The sequence below is a fragment of the Haliaeetus leucocephalus genome, unplaced genomic scaffold (assembly GCF_000737465.1).
Source record: "Haliaeetus leucocephalus isolate CR32 unplaced genomic scaffold, Haliaeetus_leucocephalus-4.0 Scaffold417, whole genome shotgun sequence".
In the NCBI taxonomy this organism is placed as follows: domain Eukaryota; kingdom Metazoa; phylum Chordata; class Aves; order Accipitriformes; family Accipitridae; genus Haliaeetus; species Haliaeetus leucocephalus.
The window spans coordinates 4,181,289-4,205,207 of NW_010972853.1; the positions used below are offsets into that span (position 1 = coordinate 4,181,289).

The 23,919-nt window shown below is 33.9% G+C and overlaps 1 protein-coding gene across 1 annotated transcript in view; it reads left to right on the forward strand.

Moving 5' to 3' along the window:
* Nucleotides 1-23,919, forward strand: part of FMN1 (formin 1) — a 144,425-nt gene that overhangs the window by 76,168 nt on the left and 44,338 nt on the right. The window contains exons 9-12 of the mRNA XM_010574212.1: nucleotides 4,002-4,131; nucleotides 5,412-5,558; nucleotides 9,133-9,192; nucleotides 11,399-11,519. Coding sequence (XP_010572514.1) covers nucleotides 4,002-4,131; nucleotides 5,412-5,558; nucleotides 9,133-9,192; nucleotides 11,399-11,519 — 458 coding nt within the window. The remainder of the gene's footprint in view (nucleotides 1-4,001; nucleotides 4,132-5,411; nucleotides 5,559-9,132; nucleotides 9,193-11,398; nucleotides 11,520-23,919) is intronic.

Sequence of the window (23,919 nt, forward strand, 5' to 3'; positions counted from 1 at the left end):
GATTTTGGCCTACCAGTGGTGTTTGTCTTCTGCTACTTTGCTACTATTCCCATTGTACTTCCATCCTCTTCTAATCACAGTGCATTTTCCCGCCCTGAGGCCTCTCTGCCATCTTCCTTCCTTTCCTCATGTCTGTTTTTGTCTTTTCTGCTGTCTTTGGCATAAGAAAGGGTAGGGGGAGGAAGAACTGAAGCAGCAGAGATAGTATATGATTGGTTGATGTCAGAAGTATTACATTTTCATGTTGGGAGATAAGGCAATCACGTTTACTCTTGATGAAGAGTGGCTGTCATTCTTGAGTAAGACTTAAGACAAATGTCTGAAAAGTGTATATACTAGCTTGTTCTTGCATCCCATATCCATGGCTTTCATTGCATTGGCTTGGGGCATAAGAATACATTGTGTGACTAGTTGATGTTTTCCAGAGCTTGAATCTTTAGCAGTCTGTTTGCTGTATGTCTGAGTGAAATAAATATTAATGCATTTTGTGTTCTGGAGAATACGAATCATGTAGAGCTCTAGAGTTACAAAAGGTTGTCTGTTTTTGTAAATTATAGTGGAGAGAGGTTGATCTTCATTAAACACAAAGTTGGATTTATGCTATCATTGTTCCATAATTAAAAGTAAAGAACTGTAAATAAAGCAGTTACACCTGATGATTCAGAGTGAAATAGTAGTGTCAAAGACAAAAGCTAACTTTTTTATCAATTATTACTCTCTGTGTTCTCTTTGCAAGTCTTAATTATCCCATTTTTACCCTATTATTAAACTACATAGGTTAAGAAAACTAGCTTTTTAAAATGTTGCCTCAAGGGGGAAACAATTTGCTAATGATGCACTTATGTAAATTTTATTGGACCTTCAAAATAATGCCCTTTGAGTAGATCAGGTGCTGCTGGTTTTGTTGTCCAAGTCAAGCCTTCAAGTCAACCTAAATGCAGAATTGGAGATTTGTTGGAACTGTACTATGCATATTAATTCCATAAAAGGCTAAAGAAAGAAAAGTGCTACATTTGTATGTGTGATTAAAAATATTTGCTACAGGGCATATGCCTCATGTATTTTCTTTAATGAGGATCAGAACAAAAGTGCAAACCAAACCATTTATCAAATGGTCGCGAATACTAGCAATAGTTATTCATATAATGAAACTATTGATGTGAATTCACCAAAGTCTAAAGGAAACCTTTGCCATTTTTTAATGCTTGGATTACCAGGCAAATAGAAAGCTTTAGTGGTATCACTGATGCTCTCCTGCACATGCGATTTTGATTTGTTTTGCTGGCATGTTAAATTTGCTCTTGTTGGCACAAACTGTAAGTATGACAGCAACATGACAATACCCCCTTAAATTATGCTTCATGATAATACTTGTTAAAATGTTAATATTCATTGACATGTTAAAGATTTATATGCACAATTGACCACAGTTTGGGCCTTTGCTAGCAGGATACAAATGCTTTAGCTAGTTTCCAAGAAGACCCTTTTAGTTGTAATATAATCTCTGTGAAGTCCTCTCTACTGTGAAATACTAATAGGAGAAATACTAATGAAGGAAATAGTAGCAAAATAGGGTATAGAGCTTTCGTGTTTTGTATGTAGTTTGAATTCAGGAAGTAGTGAGCTATTAATAATTGCTGTCCAAGTAATGCCATTTACTTCTCTTTGAAGACCACTTCCCTCTGACTTCAGTTTAAATCCTGCCGGTTTACTTAGAAGCTTGCGGGATTAGATACATCTTTTTTCCCCAAAATTATTTCTAAATTTTATATTCTTCAAATGTGGATAAATGTGAACTGATAAATAGTTTACCTCCACAGAATCAGCCTTCTTTGTCTATCTTCTGGAAGAATGTTCTGTTACACTAACAACACGGTAACCTTTGCCTGGTTTCAAAGTACTCTCAAGTCCTTTACTACAAGATTCTGGTAGAATAAAAGAGTTCTCAAGTAAATGCATTTTTTTATTTACAGTTTCTGCAGAAGAGGAGTAAAATGGACCTCACGGAGATGAACAGCAAATTCTCTATGTTTACGTTAGGCCATAAGAAGTGTAGCAATGAGAAACCCATCAAAAAGCTATGTCACAGTCATGTCATTATTACATTAAGTCAAAATCATACTTTTCTCAGACTAAAATTGCAAAAAAGACCGAACTAAGAATATTCTTTTCCTCCAAAAGTTTTTTCCACCTGGATTCATGGTTTGTCTTTGATAACCACAGATTCACGCCATGACTTTGTGTTTAGTAACTACATTTGTAGTCACGAAGATTCTTTTTTGTGACAGATTTTAGTTATAAGTGTTCTGTCTGGATATTTACAATGAATACTTGGAATTCCAAAATCTGGAGACATTTTCTTTTTATGCTGATGCTCTTTTAACTCTTGGCACAATTATGTTGTATTCCAATGACTGGCAGTGTGGGAGATAGCTCCCTTTTCAAGGGAAGGCAAGAATATGTGTCATTTGACTTTTTAAATTTAAACTTTTAAAAATATGTATGTTAGAACTTTAGTGAAGCAGTTTGGGTTTTTCTTTCTTTTGTTTCTCTCACACAAAGTGCAAAGTATCCTCTTTTTTTTCTAGGCAATACCATTCATTCCCAATAGGAAGCATTTTTATTAATACCAGCTTGGCATTTCCTTTTTTCCCCACTGCTTAAGTGTAAGAGCCAAGCCGGGCCTCCCCAATCCTTCTCTCACGATAGATTTTTTTCATTAGGCAAGAAAGAAAAAGAAGGAAGAAAATTATATTCCAATTAAAACAAAGTATTTCACACCAGCCACAGGTGGATTTTGCTGATTTTTTTGGATAGTCACTATGTATTCAGCAAAGCATTGCATGCATGAGAAATTTTTAAAGCGGATTTTAAGATACTGGCATTATTTATTATGAAAAAGAAATAATTTGGAGAAATCAGGTGTATCAGCTTAAATAATTACAATAAATTTAATAAGTATCCAAGCTAATAATGGTTCACAGAATTTCCCATAATTCAGTGAGGTAGAAGAATCTTTATGGCATTACATTAAGGGGGATCTAAGGATATCTGTAGACAGGAGATTAGAAGAACGTTTCTAAAGTGATATTGGAGCAAAAGACAGCTTGTTTCTGGATTTCAAGAAAGCATGTGTATCGCTGAAATCCTAGACTCAAAACCCACAAAGCAAATTATGCAAACCATGTTATTATAAGAAATGCTAAAGCTTCTTGTATTTAGCCAAGCTCTTACATTTTAAATTGAAGAAAAGGGAGGAATTACTCATGCCTTAGGGATGCTTTCAGTTTGTGATATCCAAACTGCAGTTGTTGAATATGCTTCTATTTATTTTAATTTAACAAAGAGTTAAAGGAAGAAAGCTGGAATAGACTCATGAGGAAAGTGTACATATGAGGACAGATAAAGAGTTAGTAACTTTGCTGAACAGTGACTGAAGAGAGATAGAATCTGCAAATATTTTAGAGCTAAATACACGGCTAGATGCATTACCATAAAACTTGCTGCTATATAATTGGAAGCGTTGTGCAAATTAGTGAAAGAAAATTGAGGCTGAGCAGCAGAAGAAATTTCTTGGCAGATGTTTTATATTATGAAATAACTTTGTAGGAATATACTGAGTTCTGTATTGCTGGGCACATTTTTAAGGGAAGCAAAAACACATGAGTGAAAACAGTAAATAGTCTTTCTCTATGTCTTTCCTTTTATTTTTCTTTTTTTTTCTTTTTAACCTATGAACTAGGTTTATGATTCTTCTATTCATTGTGATGCAGCTGTGGTAGTGGATTAATGGATTAATGTGATAATGATTAATGTCTTGCCTTTTTCTTAATATGATTTCTTAACACATTGTGCATAAAGGATAGAACAATTATAAATGGTCAGATTTGATTCATAGTAGGAAAGATTGCATGTATATTTTATGATACTACATCTTTGATCCATTATGTACCCCACAGACAAGAAATATAAAGATTCATTAATACTCTTTTTTTCCACAGATTTTTATATGAGTTATCTCAGATCCCCAACTTCACAGAACGAGCTCAGTGTATTATCTTCCAGTCAGTTTTCTCTGAAGGGATAACGTCAGTGCACCGGAAAGTTGATATCATAACTCGTGTTTCCAAGGTAAATCCTAATGAAAGCTAAATAAAAACATAAATATAGAGTATTCATGCTTCTTTTTGTACCATAAGTGATGAATCTTAAGCCTGGTTATTGGCTTTTCAGGAAAATAAAAGTATATTAAATTTTTTAGCTGCTTGTAGGAACAAAAGGAGGAGGAAAAAGGGAAGGTGACTTGTGTGTGATACCCTATACTCTACATAGGAAAATCAATTTTTATTTAAGTGGCAGATTTTTATTACTTTGCACATTAAGTAGAGTAACAGATAACCTCCATAAAATAGAAATTAAATATCAGACTAGCTTAGTACAGGGCCCTGCATACTTACTTTTTTTTTTTTGCATATCACTCTTGATGCCATCAGCAATAGATGCCTATCACTTTCATTAGCTTATTACTTTCCCCTGGTATCTATACATTTCTGTTAACCCTGATACAGCAGATTTTTTAGTACCTGACAAAGCTTTACCTAAGATTTCTATACTATGAATGACTAAAGACAAGATTTTGAAATTATAACAAAAACATGAAAAGTAGAATGAGATAAGAATTAAAAGAAAAATTAAATAGTGACCTAAAGGTATAACATCCTGGCCAGGACAGTATTTAAATATATTTTTTTTCCAGTTTGAAGATTAGCTTTTGATCAGCTTTGCTGACACAAAGTACCCATGCTCTACCTACCTCTTTGGATTTCTTTGCATATTCTAACAATAAAAATAGTTATTTAGTGTTTCCTGCCCAAAGATGAGATAGAGAGAGTGATATTGCCCTCAGTTTACTTATGAGGAGCTTACACTACAATTGATTTATCCAGTATGTAGTACAAGGCTACATAGTTAAGAATTAGGCCCAGCCTCAGATTCTTGATTGACAAGATAGATGTCTTTATATGTAAATTAAAATAATTTATTAGTTCTCCAAAGTGTTTCTAGATTTCTTTTCTGTTTTGAGCATAGTAATTTAGTCCTTAGCCCTGATATACCTGCATTAAGTATGGGTCCAGAAATGTGAATTTCCAGAGCATCAGAACCAATGAGAAGCAGACTGAATATGACATTGCTTCATATGGATTAAGTTAAACATAGTATCTTAGGCAGATACACTCTAATAAATGCTTAAGTGCTTGATTCTTGTACCAGTTTTAGCTTCTTTTCCCTACAGAGGTAAAAACATACAAGAAACAAAACCTCTAGCAAAAATAAAATAAAAAAAGCTTTTTTATATTAGTGATTAGAATTTTTGTGCCAATGGAAGTTACAGACTAGTATCCATTTTCCAGGCTTTGCTGAATATGACAAGTGTAAAGGAAATTTTAGGTTTGATTCTGGCTTTTGGAAATTATATGAATGGCGGGAACAGGACCCGAGGTCAAGCTGATGGATTTGGTTTGGAAATACTCCCCAAACTAAAGGATGTCAAAAGCAGAGTAAGTACTCTTTTTTAATTAAAGATAATTTTTCTCAAGTGATCTTTTTTTTGTTCCGTCATCTGTCAAAAGTTATTTTTTTCTTATTTCTTTCCATTCTTGCTTGAAAGAGCAAGGCACTTTATACCATTTTCATGCTTTTTTCTCCCAACTTTTCACCTCCTCCTGTCCATGTGCATATTTCCATAATCTCCAATTTCTCCTATTCAGTACCGCTAGGATAATTAACTTACATAAGAACTTCTCTGTGTCTCTTTTCCTAGTAGGGACTTAATTACAGTAGGGTAGGGAGAAGTGAGAGAGCACAGACTGCTGAAGTCTTTTCCATTAACTGTCCCCATTCTTTTTTCTTGGTCTTAACTTAAGGTAGCTCTGTGTGAGTAAAAATGTTTTAAGAATCAGGTTTAAAAATGTCATATCAGTAAAGGTTCAGTGTAGCGTATACACTAAGGAATTATATGTAAGGAATATAAATATATAATATACAGGATTTTAATCCTCTTCAAAGAGGTATGTCAGACCCAACAAGATATTTTCAGTCTTTTTTTTTTTTAATTGGCAGTTGAATGGATGTAGGACATGAATTCTGAACAGCGTGCACAAGAAAATGCTCATAGGTGGCTGTAAATTATTTTGTCAAAAATTGAGAACCACTAGCACATTTTTGATTAGTCATGCTAGGATCAAAGTTGGGCTCAGACAAACTCTGGACACCTTTTGAGATGAGGTTACTTTGTTCCTTATTTCAGTAGGGTGGAGGAGGAGGTGCTAGGTAATCTAGGCAATGGAAACACTGCTCAAAGTCGTTCTTTGCCAAAGCATACCTAGACACCACAGGGATATATGAAGCAGCAAAGAATAGGAAGTATTTTCTGCTGATGCTGGTACAGATTTGGAGGGTGAGAAAAAAACCTGTTCTTTCATGTTCTTCCTCTTTTCCTATGTGAAGTGCTGTCTTGAACTATAAGAAAGCTAGATTTTAAGCTTTTGTTTCCAGTTATGCTTCATGTATGTAGAAATGCGTTTCTGAGACAGGCAATGTCAGGAAAGCAGTATATCTAGGGAGCTTTTTATTTTACTTGTGAATACCATCATTAACAAAGTGTAAAAGCAAGTTTAATGAATTGTTCAGGGATCAGCTGTATTAATGAAAGTTTTTCCAATGGACTTGAGTCCTTTGTCTGCTAAAGACATTGAGGTGCTGGAGCACGTCCAAAGAAGAGCAATAAAGCTGGTGAAGGGTCTAGAGCACAAGTCTTGTGAGGAGCAGCTGGGGAAACTGGGGCTGTTTAGCCTGGAGAAGAGGAGGCTGAGGGGAGACCTTATCGCTTTCTACAACTACCTGAAAGGAGGGTGTAGTGAGGTGGGTGCTGGTCTCTTCTCCCAAGTAACAATTCATAGGACAAGAGGAAACGACCTCAAGTTGCACCAGGGGAGGTTTAGATGGGATATTAGGAAAAATTTCTTCACTGAAAGGGTTATCAGGCACCGGAACAGGCTGCCCAGGGAAGTGGTGGAGTCACCATCCCTGGAGGTATCTAAAAGAGGTGTAGACGTGGCACTTAGGGACATGGTTTAGTGGTGGACTTGGCAGTGTTAGGTTTATGGTTAGACTCGATGATCTTAAAGGTCTTTTCCAACCTAAGTGATTGTATGATTCTGTGATTCTAATTTTTACTTTTCTCTTCATTGCAATGGTTCAGCTGTTCCCTATGACCACTTATCTTCCAGTCCTACTTCATGGACAAGACACAGTACAAGCTGCAGCTAAACTAGAACCAGGCCAAGTTTCCCAGTACTCAGGTGTTCATTGATTGGCCAGCTGCCATGAAGAAAAATGTAAAACAACTGAGTTTTGCCTGACTTTCTCAGTAGAAGTATTGATTTTAGACTCACTCTTCTATCTAACCATAAACTTGTAAGAATTTAATTATCTCTGGGACTTTCCAATTTGGCTGAATTTAGCCAGCATGTTCCAAAATTATGAATTATGAAAAGGAGTGACAGATGGACAGTGTAATTGCATAAGACTTGTTCCTTAGCAAAACAAGCTAAAAAATTACAGTATTTACAGTTTCCTGGTAGCCAAAATAAATGTATTATTAGTTTAGACTAGTCTCCAAAATGCATAAAAACTCAAAGGGGCCAGCTGCTACAGGCAGATGCAAAACCTCAGAGAAAATTGGTAAACCGTATCTGCAAGAAAGCAGAATGCAGGGTGTTGTATATTTGAACACTAAGGTATCCTTCTCGTGTCTCGTTATTCCCTTTTTGGGAATTGCCAGCAAGCAATATTACATCTCGGCAAGCTGAATTCCAGGAGCTGAGGTAAAGAGTCAATGTTAAGTATCTCCTATTCCACATAAAAGTAATTTGTTGTCACATGAGCCTAGAAAGTTACTTGATACAGAGATTTTTTTTTTTAATTGTAGCTCACCACTTCAAAATCTCTGTGTTTTGTCTTCTGCAAGTACTCTTTAAACCAAAGTAATAGGTTTGATAGTTTGGCGTATAGAAAATAGAATAACAGGTGTATTTTAATCTAAAAAGGCAATCAAATGTTCTTAAGTCACTTCAGTTCCTTTTTGTCACATGACCTGCCAGCAATGTCTTCTAAAACTGTTAGACAAGCAGAGTGGCTTTGTCTGCATGACAGCAATGACTTGCTTACTTAAGAATTTTGCTGGTATATGATATTAATAAAATATAATGTGCTGCAGGCTCTACTATAGGCGAGGCAGCTCTGTACAGGAATTCAGACATTGTTCACATACAAGTGTTTGTCCTGATACCTGTCAATGTACAATATGAAAACACATCCAAAAAACCTTCAGACATTCCAGATACAGTTCCCTATATTATGATTCTTTTATGTTGTTGAACAGTACCGTGTCACATATAAGTCACAACTTTACGCTTTTCCTTTAGTTCATCTGGCCTATGCTGACCCAATGACATGTAACAAAATAAAACGATGATGTGTACAGTTGTTGTATGCAGGACCATGGAAATGGTGATTCCAGAAAGAGGGTGTTAAAATTCATATTTATAAGGCAACAGGGCATGAAATATACTTGTTAGGTAAATGCTGTCTGGTTTTATATTTGGAGTAAAATATGAAGAATATCTATGCCTCTTTCAGGTCTTCATTACAGATGAATTGAGACTAGAGGAATCAAATTCAGTTCACCTTAATGTATGAGGTGACTGTAATATTTAGTTAATATTATATTCAAGAATAACATTATTAATATTATTATTCAAGTTAATATTATTATTCAGTAATGCCTTGTATTATTAAAAAAATATACAGGGACATCTTCTCCCAGTGCATGTTTTCTTACCGGGTATTCAGAACCAAAAGAAGCTCTAGGTCTTGTGGTGGTATGATCAAGCCTATGTTATTAAAGATTGATTTTTTGGTCAGTAATGCTAGGGCTGAATATATTGTGAGTCCTATTTCTCACAGCCATATAAAATAATAATATATTTATTTTGAAATAGAGTAAATTTTCACTCACTTGAAACAGTGTTAATCACACACATTTTTAATAATATATTTATTTTTTCCTAGGATAGTGGTATTAATCTTGTGGATTATGTCGTCATATATTACCTACGCCATTGTGATAAGGTAAAAGATTAATTTGCTGTATCAGTGTCTACAAAAGTAGGTTTCTTTTGGAGACTGTAGAAGTGTTTGTATTAGCTTTTTTAAAACTTGAACACCGTAACTATGATGGGAAAATAAAATCAATTTCTTTTGCTTTCTTATAATAGTTGTGGACCTCAATAGGTCTGAAATTTGGTATAGGTTTTATGATGAGGCTTTGGAAAATGTTACATTAACTGTTGAACTAACCACTACAGGCAATTGCCTGTGACTGTTGCAGACAGAACAGGTGGTCACTCCAGTCCTGTCTTCTTACATCCTGGTTACTGTAACGTTGTAAATCTTGTTCTGATGTGGTAATAATGGAAGACAGAAGCATGATTTCTCTCTTATGACAGAATGCAAGGACAGGTTGGTATTTTAAGATGAGGATGAAGTTAGAGGTTGAAAATGTGGGAAGAGGTGTGGCTGCTGCTTTGAGTGAGTTACATTTATGAGGCTTTTTGATAGATACTAGCAGTGCCCAAAGTTTTGGAGTGGAAAATTTGAACTATTGTCTTTTAAATTAAAATGTCACTATTAATTGGTTTTAACTATGTAATTGCTTGATTTTTGAGATTAAGAAGATGCCTTTACCTAATCTTTGAATCTAAGACTAGTGTAATTTTTCATGGCCTTATGTCTGGTTGAATACAAACAATACTTTGTTTTGTTTTGTTTTTCTTTTTTCTTCTTTTTTTTTTCCTTTTTTAATTCTTATGTAAGGACGTTGAATTGATGAGTTAGTAGTCATGAGTATTTTTTCCAGGACTAAGAATAAAGTAAGTGAAGTCTAAAGTAAGTGAAGACATTACCCCGCCCATGGCATGGGGCTTGGACTAGATGGTCTAAAGGTCCCCTTCCAACCCAAACCATTCTGTGATTCTATGGTCTCTAATGCTGGAGGGTCTGTATGTCAGGACCCTGTGGAACAGCTCCCGGGGCTGAGCTGTAGAGGAGATAAAAACTGGCAGATATGTAGAACTGTACTTGCTTTCCTTTTTTTTCCTTTTTTTTCTTTTTTTTTTTTCCTTTTTTTTTTCTTTTTTTTGAGCAGGGAAATAAAGTGTCATTACTTTAACCTAAGTACCCATCTTATAAAGAGCCTCATAACAAAAGCAACTTTGTCTAGCCTGTAATGTTTCTCAGTTCTCAGGGTATTGACATATATATTCTTTTCTTCTTTTTTAATAGTGCTGAAGCTAATGCTTTCTAATTAATGTATTTAATATTTCTGCAAACTTTCTACTATGCTGACATTTTACTTCAGGGAATTTTGTAAAACAAAACAGTTTATCCTCCTTAGGAGGAAATGGACACAGTGTAAATGTAATCCATTGTCCTTTCTTTCTGCCCCCCCAAATGTTCATATCTTTATAATAATATTACTTTTTGCTTGTTCACAAAACAATTAGTTCTCCAACCTATGAGTTTTACTTTATTACAGATGGAAATCTGTGCACAGGTAGTATTTTAAATTCACTAGTATATGCTTATACACAGCAATGTCATGTTAATACCATTTATATACTTTACTTGTTAAAGTTCCATTGGAGATATTGCTTTGAACCTTGTGCAGTTTTTTTGTTTTGGTTTGGTTTACTTCTGATTTTTTTTTTTTTACTGTGCTAAAAATAAGGTATATACATAGGAGTTCCATACAGACGTTAACCCATGTGATTTATTTAGCCACATAAACCTTCAACTGTATATTTTTATCTGTATAAAATACTTCAGGCAATATATAAATATTGGTTTCAATTTATGCTTATAAAGTGTGTGTATATTTAATGAATTGGGAGAGAGTGAAACCACAAGCTTTTGGCATAAGATCACTTGTTGCATTAAAATAGGCATTCATGTTATCTGTTTTTAAGAAACTTCTAATCCCTTATCTAAACCTTTATTGATATAAAATTAACTGAAATGTTGTGAGCTCAATGTTGTTTCATAGTTTAAATTGAGCACAGTTTGCTTTACAACATCTAAAAGGAAGTTTCAATACTCAGAATGCTCAGGATTTCATCTTGAATGATATATATGTTGTTTTAGCAAGAATGATTTAATATACATTATTTTTGCAGTTTTATAATAGAGTTTCATAGATGATGTTTCAAGAAAAGAAATTTATTTCACTGCAAATGCATTCAATTTTCATAGTGGCCTGTTTGTTTGTTTGTTTGTTTAGGAAGCAGGAACAGACAAGAGTATTTTTCCTTTACCAGAACCACAGGATTTTTTCCAGGCCTCCCAAGTTAAGTTTGAAGACCTAATAAAAGACTTAAGGAAACTGAAGAGAGATCTAGAAGGTAACTGGGAACTTTCACATTTGTTCTGCTAACAACAAAGTGCCATTTAAAATGTGACCTTTATGAGGTTTTCTTATTGCTAATTAGGTTTATAGTGTTGATTCATTTAGAGTTTTTACACTGTGGCACAAATTACTCACATAAATTAGAAAGAAAAAAAAAATCAAACTCATGACTTAATAAAAATGAAAGTAAAGATACTGAAAACTAATTTTCCCTTTTACAATCAAAAGGCCTCCAAAGAAATCTTTCTGAAATTTTCTTTAGTTATGTGTGAATTTTCCTCTGGCTTCTCCAGAACTACAGTGTTTAACTGTAGATATCTGTTAGTTCCATAACATAAATACTTTCTTCGGTACTTGTATAACAACAATTTAACAGCTACAAGAAAGACTTGAATACTATTAATGTAGAAATAAAACACAGCTTGCCAAGGCACAGCAAAGGGAAATGGAAAGCTCCAGTTCAAAATATTTTCACCCTGGGACATAAAATAAACATTTAAAAATGTTTATTGTAAAGAGGGGCTTAGAAACCCAACTCATCTATCAATCAAGGTACTGAGTGGAAATAAAGTAGGAAGGGTTGCTCTCTAAGTGTTCCGAGCAGTTTCATTTTTATTTTGTGCTTCATATGGCTTTCAAAATAAATCCAGCAAATGATGACTGAATATTTTAAGCTGTCTTTTTTGTTAAGGAAAAGTTGCTACTTTTACTGAAGCAGTTTTGTGTAGAAAATGGAGTTTAGGGAGAGAATCTGCATAAAAGCCTATAAAAGCTTCTCCATTTACATTTATATCTCTGCATCAAAATGGAAGTCCTCTTAGAATCAGAGTTGAACAAGATGATTGGTTTATTTTTTTTCAATGTAAGGCAATGAAAACCGTTACAAAATAATTTATCCTTACAGTTAGAAATTGCTGGATTAGGTCACTGCCATCTTTAGGATAGTTTCAAAGGTTAAGAGTGGTAGGAAAGTATCAGTTGTTGTTTGTTCGACCCGGGCATAAGTGAGTGCTCTATCTCCTCTCATCGCTTGGCCCTGTAAACCCCTTGGCCTGCCCTCTTTTGGGCTAGTTTGTGCAGAAACATGATCTGTGTTTGATCTTGTACTTTTTCAGCATGTAGTCCTGCTGTCATGTATCTTAGTCTTGCAGGATCTGCAGAGGCTGTGACATTCACATCATATTTGTTCTACATTGCAAAGACACAGACAGCAAGTAGGAAAAGCTAAACACTTTAAATAACTCTTAAAATAAAAACTGCAGCTTTCTTTTAATCACTGATTTTTATTTGCTAAAACACTTTCTTAGGTATTTATAGAAAATCTAGAAAAATTGTTATGTTGAGGTTGTTTTCATAATTCTTCTTTGTGAAGATGTATTTGAAACCCATCCAAACCAATTAACATATAAAGTTAGTGACAGCAAAGATTTGAAACAAAAAAGGTTGTGGAAATGTTTTCAGATGTTGGTATTTTATCACTCACAAATATGCAGCAGAATTCTAACAAGCATTCCTGTGATTAGTTTCTCTTATATTTAAACAAAGAAACAATCACTCATGTAAAAATGTTGTATCTCCTTCAAACATTCCCTTTCAAACTTTTTCTTCAGATAATGCTGTAGTTTATTTTTAAATCAAAATTTTAATTGAAGAGGTTATAATTTTAACACGTACAACAAAGATTTGATGAGTCTCTGTAGTTTATTGTAGCCATTAAAAAGTTGTGGCTGCTGGCAGAGTACCAGTGAAAGTCTAAAGCTGAAACAGATGTGAGTAGCAGAAACCAAGTCCAGAGAAGCGTCGGGCCCAGCTATCCAGACAGGCGCGGCCCTTCAGATGTAAATAATTTGCACAATATTAACTGGGGCTGCCTGTGTTATAGGGTACATTGGATTTATTTCACAGTTTGGTTGGCTAAGGTAGTCTTAAGAAGATTACCTTGGAAGTGGGATGAGACAAAGGTAATAAATGAAAGAGGAGTTTTCTTGTGTGCCATTAGGGAACGAACTAATGTTCCTGTTAGTGACTTACTTTTTTTCTGAAATTTGTACAGAATGATTAAAAAAAAAAGATAAATATCACCTCTTGTGCCTGAAATGGCAATTTTGATAGACACTTTTCATAATAGTTGTCATTTAGTATTTAAAAATATTTTTTACTAGTTTATCAAGGCATTGATTTATCTTTCTATCATGGATATTAATATAGGAAAGATTGAGTTATCATGAGTGGCATGTCTTAATGGTGTAAACCTCTGGTTTGAAATACCTAGACACTGTGGAACCAAAAGTTCAAATCTAGATGGAGCACAAACCCTTTCATCCTTTTCAGGTAAACAGATTGAGTTCCATACAATTTGCTATTTTGAAGTCTTTCAGATTTGACTTTAAAGGGACAGACTAACTTTAGTCTAAAGGGATTAGACTAAAGTTTGGCTCAAAAATTCAAACAAATTTTTGGAGAACCTTTGGAAAACCAACAGGTTTTTAATACGTATTCCAGAAAGAACTTTGTAATCATGAGCATTTTTTAGGTTAAAAAGAATGATAAACAAAAATATGCATTTAATATAGGCTTCTAAGGGGAAAGAAGTGCAAAAGAATGCAATATTAAATAGATGAAAATTATAGCATGAAATCTGGTTCCACTTTAAAATCACAGGAAAAAGATACGTTTTCTGTAAGCTCAGGTTTTCACTCCAGGTCTGTACAGTCAGTGTATTTCTAAGGTTTTCAAATATTAGATAGTAGCATAAGCAGATACATTTATGCATTTAACAGGTATTAGCTTTCCAGTTAATCTTTATATTTATGGAAAAAATATTTTGCTTTGCATCAATATTTTGAGATTGTAAGATATCTTATTCCTTGCCTAGGGCAATGTTTTCAACTTTTTACTTTCCCTATGACTAAACATGATTTCCCTTCTAGTCTGGACAATGCCACTTGATTGGTATTCTTCTGGAATAAGCACAGAATGTTTGAAATGTGTAATCATAAGAAGATTTTTAGAAAGAAAGCCACTTTATCGAAGTATGATAGACTTGTATAGGTTTTACCATGAACCTTTTATTCATCTCTCTCCAAAGTTGAACAATCTTAATTATTCAAAATTAGTTGCACTGTAGATTGTTTCCATCTGTCACACTCATTGCTTTTCTTTGCAACACAGTTCATAAAGTTTTAAAATGCTGCTCCATTAGTCAAAAGAAAGGAATATTAGATTCCTTCTATCATTTACTGTAATGTTCATTATAACTTTTCAGTATTCTTGACCTTAACATTTGAAGGCGCAAAGGTATTTATTGAATGGTTAAAAATGGAAACCAAGGTAGGTCCAGGCTGAATACTTTCAAGAGTCACACTTTTATTTCTCATAATTAATTAAATTTCCTATGAGACTGTAACATTCTGATCCCATTGAAAATGCACATACCTTTTGCTTTTGCCTTCTTTCATAGCCACCAGTAGAGTTACAAGTTGCCATTTTCATGCTAATATTTTTTCAGTACTGTATATATCTTTTAAATTTTTACTAACTTAACTGAGTATGTATGCGTATATATGTGGGTGATTACACACACATACATGACTGAAAGGAGGTAATTTAATCTAAAATAGAAACAAGACTTCATGGATCAGCTACCTATGATAATCAGTTGGATTTCAGTACTCCAGGAGACATGGTTTCAAACTGGGGACCTCTTAACCTAATTGTTGACAGATCTGTATCTTGCATAAGGATGTTACCCCCAGCTTTTCCACATTTAAGTAGTGGAACTTCATCAAAACTTCAGCTTATGGCAACTCCATCTTGTAAAATTGTGTAATCCGTACAAAAAGATTAAAAGGGAATCAAGTAAAACTGTGCATGCAAAGTTGAGAAATGACAATGTTACATTGGCTGTTTTCACATTTTTTTTTTATACAGAAGCATTACAAGTATCTTAAAATCATAGAAAAATGCAGGTTGGTTGGTTGGAAGGTACCTCTGGAGGTCCTGTGGTCCAAAGCCTTTAAGGAGGACTAACTTCATATTTAGATCAGGTTGTACAGGGCCTTAGTTCAGTTTTGAACCTAAGGATGGAAATTCCAACACCTCTCTGGGCACCTGTTCCAGTGCTGAATCACTGTCTTGAATATTTTTCCTTATCCCATGTGAGGATTTTCTGTGATGCAACTTGTGACTATTGTTCCTTTTTCTTTAGGTGTGCATTTCTGAGAAAAGTCTGGCTCCATCTTCTCTATAGCTATTTGTTATAGTTGAAGTGAAAAACTAGATCCCCAGTTAGCTTTCTCTTCACCAGGCTGAACATACCTCGCTTCCTCTGCCTCTTCTTCAAGTGCTTCATTTTATTTTCATTCTCAAATAGCACAACAATATATATATTCTTTTTCAGATATGAATATGTGTGTATATATATTCATATATATATATATATATATGTATTCTTTTTCATAGAAACAGATCCAGTGCACTGGATGTGACTAGCATGGTGTTGCCATGCCAATACCAGCATCATAGCTAATTAACCCTGCCTCTTAGCATGGTTGACTAGACCAGATTAAAATGTTGCATCTACATTACTCTCATTCAGTGCCTCCTCAGGGAGCTCTGTATCACATTATACTGCAAAGTGGATATGTGTTACAAAATAAAGACAGGAATGGAAGCGAATTTAGAAATGAGAAATGGACGGAAATTGGAAAGGGTCACTCATTCTTGATTTTTGCAGCCACTGTGAACAGAGACAAGGAGGAAGCTGCAAAAAAGAAAAAATAATCAGTTCATGCTCATTTACGACTAAAACTCTCTGATTTTCCAGATTTAAAACACTGAACAACATCTGTTTTTATCAAGGATTATATAAGGGAATATATTTACCAATAGGAAAATATGCAAAAGCAGAAAAGTTTAATCAGTATTATTCATAAGAAGTTAATTTAAAGTTCTTAAATGTGTGTGTTCCCATCAGAGTCCCCAAACTGAGTTAAAGGTTTTTGCAGTAAAATGTCCACTAATTAACTATAAACACATTTTTGTTCTAGAGATTAATTGATGTTTTCAATTCATAAATTGAGGCATTTTCAGCTTTTGTTGGATATCTATGTAAACATAGATGGAGAAATTAACTGAATGTGTTGTTATTTATTCAGGTGGAATTATGTATTAAGGTCCTACATAACATGGCCTTACATAAAGTCTGTTTTATGGAACAGAGTTTTAGTATAATCATGATACAATAATTATCAATAGGCCAACAATTACAATGTTGAGAGGTTGTGTCTTTTGTTTGATTTGCTTTATAGACAGTAAGGTTACTGGATCACATAATGAAAATTCTAAATATTATATCAGTTTGAGTGTTAACTTTCTAAATAATTTGTTGGGTCAATAGATATTTCCAAGTAAAAGGTGATTGTTTATTCACTACAGGAGGATAGTATTCAAAAAAGTATCCAAGGCCCTTTTCTAAAATATTTTCAACCAGTTGAAGCCTTAGTCTAATTTAAATGAAATGTTTTAAGTCAATTTAAAAGTGGGGTTTAGACATCTGAGTCACATACATGTTCTAGAAAAATTTTCCCAGCAGGAGCAGAGAAGTTGTATGATACTTTCCAGGAACTAGTTACTTCAATATTCTTTATGTTAATTATACTTTTAAAATTAACCTTAAAATTTTGGAAGTGCAGGCAAATAGAACTTTGAACTGGGTGGTGGAACATGAGGAGCCAAATAGGTGCATTTGTTATTTGTTTAGAAATTAGCATAAATGGAGCGTGTTGTTTTGTACCTGGTGAATATCGCTACATTTTTGCACTGTCCAACATTTACATGATATATTTTGAAGCAATGCAGCATGGTGTAAGGAAAAGAGACAGCTTCATACAGGAAAAGTTATTTTGTTTTCAAGAGTTGACAAAATGACACTCTTTTCTTTCTCAGAGTTTTCTGACCACTTTTTGAATAGTCTTTTGCCTCAGCAGGATGAGATGTATTTCAGTTTGTTTTGATTTGGCAAAGATACAACACAGGCATTAAAAAACACATTTTGTATATGTGCGTTGGATTCTATTTTACAATAAAACTAACGTTTTGACAGTGTTCCACTAGTAATGTTCATATGTGAATACATTAAGTGGAAATTTTCCTAAGTGGATCATTTCTTAAAATTCCATTAGATTTTCTAGTTTTTGATAATAGAGAATAGTATGGAATGGTTTTAATAAGATTCAGAAATATAATAGAGGAGCAAAGCAATGATGTTTTAGAAGAGTTTATTCCCTGGAAGCAGATGTCTGCATGTGTGCACAAAGGCAATGGAGAAAGCTTTCTGTTCGTTAAACAATGGCATGCTGTTAATTTTTTCTTTTATATTTTTTTCTTTGGCTAAAGAATCCTCGGCAATTTCTTGTTAAAAATCATTCTGCAAATGTTAAGATTCTAAAACAGATCTTGGAAATACCAGTTACGTTTTTTGTGCACTTTTCAGTGTTCCCTTTTATATAAATAAATAAGTGTGCGTGTGTGTTAAGCATTAGTTACATAACTATGTAGTATACATCTGGGAACAGGAGGAATATTGTCCCTGTCAATGTGTATGATGGATAATGAATGATGTAGTTTGGAGAGTGTGTAATACTAGCGTTAGGAGGAACAGTGACTTCATATTTATGGACCTCATTAGCTTTTCCTCTTTGAGGGAGTATGAAGTAAACGAAAAGGCAGATTTCTGCTAGAATTGAGGCAATCGCTTATGTATTTACTGCCAATGATCAAAGATTAAAAGTACATTAATTCAGACAGTGGGATGCAAATTAGTAGTAGTGAGGCCAATTAGCACTTTGAGAAGTGTTCCTGCTAATATTGTAGGTAGTTTATGAATTTACATTATTTTAAATCTAAGCAGGATGCTCTAGCTGAACCAAAGCCATAAACTTGGTAGAAGAATTAATTAGGTGGAACTTTATGATCTGTCTTGCACAGAAAATCAGAGATCCAGCAGTCCAGAGGGAAACAGGAGATCACTTCTCCAGCCTCTACAATTTCAGCTCATAAACATACTGTTTCAGCCATTGCCTAGCAGTTCTCATCTATCTGATCCCTTGTTCACTATGCTAAGTACTTATGTGTTTGTGTGTTTGAAAGGTCTTTTCTTTTCCTGGCACTGTAAAAATCTTAGCTCATCTGATTAAAAATATTATTATTGCTTCTTAAAAATTTTGTCTTCCTCTAAATTAGCCAGACAAGACTCTTCAATTTCAAAATACTCATTTTTTGTACTGTTCAGAAAGGAGGGAAATGTTCTGATTTCTCAGCGGGTTCTGCTAGCACACATTTCTATGCTCCTGACAGGTCTTAATGATGTGCGGAGGTCTGTATGTTTGGATCTTGACACTAAACCAAAACTTCTACTAATAATGTGTGCTGGAATCACTTAAGGAATCTTACAAAAACTTGACTAGAAAACTATGAGGGTTTAGTCATTATATTCATTTATATGTACTGTTCAGTCCCTTGCAGTATGCTTTTCTGCTGAGGGGTGCGCTGAATGTAAACTACCATTTCAGAGAGAATACATTAACCAGAGTCTCAGATATGTTGCCATGGTGTGAAAAATATTTAGTTTTACTAGCTATCTTTGTTCATTTTGTTAAGTGTATTCTTAGGAAAGAATCTTAACAGAAAGGTTTTAAAATTATTTGTATAAAATGTTGATACCCTTTGACAAAAAAAGGAGCAACAGAAATTTTTCTTCTAGGTTAGTTGAAACTAATATAGACCTGACAGTTCCTCTGCATGCCATTACATACTGTAAAAGTTCAAAATGTTGTTAAACATAAAAGAAACAAACAAAAACCCCTCACAAATCTCAAATCTGAAAGACAAAGCTGGCATATCTGATCAAACTTGTGAGAATTGTCAAGAAGTCTGACTCTGGGCTTCCATTAAAAGTCCATTAGAACAGGTGAACTTTACAGGGTGTTTTGTATGCCGCTAATTCAATTATTTGACTTTCCACAGCTTAGGACTTACCACTGAAATGTTTTTCTGTCTCATTTATATGTGAGAGCTTGAGCACCTAAACAGATACTTGTTTCTGTGTGTCATGAGGAAAATGTATTTCAAACAAAGATTGGACTGTTTAAAGTTTTATGTATTAGCTTCTATCCCATTAAATGGCTTTTTAAGAAAACTGAATTATTAATGAGTGATGAAAATAATTGTACATAGAAGCACATTTTTTCTTCTAAATTAGCTGAAAATAACTTCATAGAACAGTAACTATGCAAGCGATTAATAGGTTAGAATGGTGTACTTAGTTTTATGTGCGCTAACGCTTTTTTGCATTAAATTGTTGACCTTTATTTAACACAATAAAAACAAAGCTTGAGAATAGAGTACCGCCACAATTTGATCCTGTTCTACATTTTTCTCAGATACTTTTGTCTTAGAAAACCTCACACCCCACTTCATGGCATTTCCCACTCTATTTGGTTCAAAGGCTTCTGTATTAGTCAACCCAGCTCTGGCTAGGGTGTTAGAGCTTGAACCTTTGTGTGTTGCTATCATTGAGATGTGTACTGATTATAAGTGTATGTCCAAAAATGCAAATAAAGTACTGTCTCTGAAACTTTTCTGGGTCAGTAGCAGCATAACCACTTGCAGTTAGTTGTCAAAATTCTTACACTGTACTCTGAAGGAATCAAGATAAATCTCTTCCCTTCTTCTCCACATTTATTTAAAATTCTTTCTGAAAAGAAACATTTACTTGCAAGGTTATAAATAAGCACAAGAGCTGTAGATGGCACAGATATAATAGATTGTAATAAAGCTAACATTCTTATGTGCATACTTGCAGTAAATATGTATCTAAGTTGCATGTAATAACAAGAGAATATAACCCAATCCTGCAACAGTGTCCAATGGGTAAACATGCTTCTCTCTAAATTTTTGTTTAACTTAGTTGTTTGCAAGTAAGAAAATGTAATAAAGCAAAACCAAACTAACTAAATCATGAGGAAGTTATATAGCACTTGCTGAATAATTTAAATTTATACATTTTATCTTAAGTTTATTAGATTCTTATTTAGGTATATAGGCCCAAGTAGTGTAACAGGCTTCTGCACTGTAAAAAATCATGGATCCTCTCATACAGAAATTTGGGGTTATTTAGTGCTACATTGAATTCATTTGTGGTATGGTTTCAGATCCCCTTTGAAACAGAAAAGGTAAGGGTTCTAAAAAAGAATTATCAAATAGTAACCCTCCTGTCAAATATAAGCCTGCATTATAACAAGAAAATAAAATAGCAAGCTTGGCAGTATAACCTGCTAGGCTCTGAACAGACAAGAGGAGGTGGGGGTGTGTGTTTAGCAGCTTTCATAGTGGCATAACTCATGGGGGATAGTGTCAGTGACAGGTTTATAGGAATTCATGGTGTTGATACTTGGTTTCACTGTCAGGATGATTCCAGTAAATGCTACTGGTGGGTTCTGGTGAGTAAATAGTTAGTAATTTACTGTTATCATCATTAAACTATTTCTGGGTTTGCGTTTACTTTAAAAATGGTGCTTAAAATATTCCAAATCCTGTCTGATTGACACTGAAATGCTCTTTACGTGAAAGTTTGTTTATGGGCAGTGATTCTTTTGACAGATTTACAAGTGTCTGTGGAGTTTTAAAAGACTATTGCCCAACAGACATTAAGTGAGAGACATTCTATTTTGTAAATATTTTCACTTATATTGGGGATTTTTAAAGAACTTTCTGAGCCAAGTACTGCATTAAATCTGAAGACAGTGGCAAACTGATAATCAGCAGTTTCCAGCTTTGTTTTAATGTTTTGCTAATGGTTTCCATTTCTGTGGCCAAGATTTGCAGTGGGTGAAGCATGATGTACATCCAACAATTTGTAAGGGCTTTCAAATACTATTGCATACTCATATTTTCTTTTTTTGCAATAGCTCATTTAGAAATAAACAGTTTTCAAAGTAGCATATTACTTTTAATTTCACTAACATATAATGCATACCAAGAAAACGAACCAGAAGTTTATTACAGTAATGGAGAATTTGCATCTGTTTGAACTCAGTAGTGATGAAACAGGTTATTTATTTTGGAATGAGATGGTGAGAGGAGAAGTGTACGTGTGGTGTGCTAGCTGTCAGATTCCTCAGAATTCCTTCAGATTCCTAAATTTCAGAAAGATTTTTTTCCAGAAAGAAGCTATTCAGAATTTATTTCAAAGAAAGAATGCATAATAGGATCCTTTACCTCAGAATCATTGTAATAAAAACCTTGCTAAAATAATTTTCTTTTAAAAAGGAAAGGGTTTCTATTGTAGTAAATGTGAGAACAAAATATAAAAAACTCATGTCATGTTCCCTCAAATATGTTATAGCATTTTCAGCAAAGAAAATCAGAGCAACTGATGGAACAGGACTTTTTAGTTTTAATTTTTTTATGTAATGTTTTGCATGACTTGTATTGTTTAAAAAAAAAATAAATTACCATTTCAAGTAAATTTTTGAGTAAACAAACAGGAAATTCAATGAATGTTAGTTACCAGAAACCTTTATATTATGTTGTGTAGAACTGAGGCAGGTCACAGAGTTGTATGGTAGCCTTTCACCAATACTACAAATTTAGGTTGACAAAGACCAGCTGACTTTAATATGTAGAATTACAACTACCATTTTAATCAAAACCTTTGATTTAGCCCTGTCATTAAAATCTTTTTCCTCTTCGAAGTGTGTCTTTATTTGTATCTGATTTGTGATTCCTTTGAACACACTTCCACCATTCTTTGCCATATCTGTCCCCAGGCAGATTTGATGATGTTACAAAGTTCTTCAGCTTAAAAGATACATTTGATTGGTGGTCCTACCCATCATTTCCTTATAGGTTTTGGACAAGGAACCGTTATTCTGCATAGGACATTTCATTATTGAAGGGAAGACTGAGACTGGAGAGATTTCAGCAGGAATACAAAATTTTTGAGACTGCAGTTCTAGCTGAACTTCATGACTGTCTTCAGCCAGTGACTCCATACCTGTGTGGTGTGTCTTATTTTTAACATTAGCAAGTAAATAAATTCAAATTTTATTCAAATATTTCAGTGCAGTTGACTTTAAACAGAATTAGTTAACCTTCAGTTGCCCAATTATTTGTTTGTTTGTAGACCAAAAGTATAGGTTATTGAGAGAAGTATAACCTAAATTCAGAGTCAGTTAAAGGAGGATTAACCAGTATAGGGCAAATACATTGCTTTTGTGATTAACAGATTTTCACTTCATCACCAATGTCCTTGATTCCTTTAGGTGAAAGCTAAAACTTTCTCAGAGCCCTTCAGTCTATTTTGGCAGTTATCTGAAAGAAATTCAGGAAGTAAACTGATAGATTTTAGTTTTAGATAGATATCATCTAGATATATCAGCAGCAGAGAGAATTGTCCAAAAGTCTCTTTGTAAGGCTTTCCAATAATGTAAATTCTTAGAGTCTGCCAGCATTTACTTGACTTCTTTTGTCTCATTCAGTTTCATTGTTCCAAGATGACTTAAGCAATGCAAACTGGTATCTCATCTCATTTCATCTCATCTCAAACTTTTAGACTTTTAAACAGTACCCCTGATTGACTTATTCTACATCATCTGTCTCATTTTCTCTTCCCTTCTGTGCCTTTCTTTTTACTCTGCCTCTCCCCTCATGCCAAATGTTGATCTTCTTGTTAAGGATGTTAGGATTCTTCTTAAGAATTCACTATCCAAATCAGCTTTTTCTCTATATGCTGGTACTACTTCATCTTGTCCATATTTCTTGTAGCTTTTGTCATCTGATTAAGGTTAATATTAGTCATCTTTATTTATGTCATCAAAAAACATGTAGAAACAATTCATCCTACTCTTGGTCATTTAAATATTTACATGGGACATATCTGAGTAACCTTTCTAAGTCCTGTGTTATTAAAACTTATTGGATGCATCTAAGAAGCTTTCAAGACTCCAGACAATGCATTAGCACCACCACATGTTTGGGAAAACACCTTTCTAGAGTATGTTAGAGTATGTTTAGATACTACTGTAGCTACAAGCTAATTATTATAATACATGGTCATGGAAATCTACTTCTGCATAGATTTATATGTCTTTATTTATATAAGATTATTATAAAATAATTATTGGCTTGCAGTCATTGCAACCTTACATGATTGTAATAATCATGTGCCTTCTATAGTCACTGTGTACCAAATGCCTGAACACAATATGTGTACTAATACTTTTACACTTTTGCATTTTATATTTATCTAAAATAATTTCTAAATATTGCCTTATATAATTTTCTGTAGATTTGTTTAAACACAAAGAAAAAACACAAACATGTAGCTGCTACTT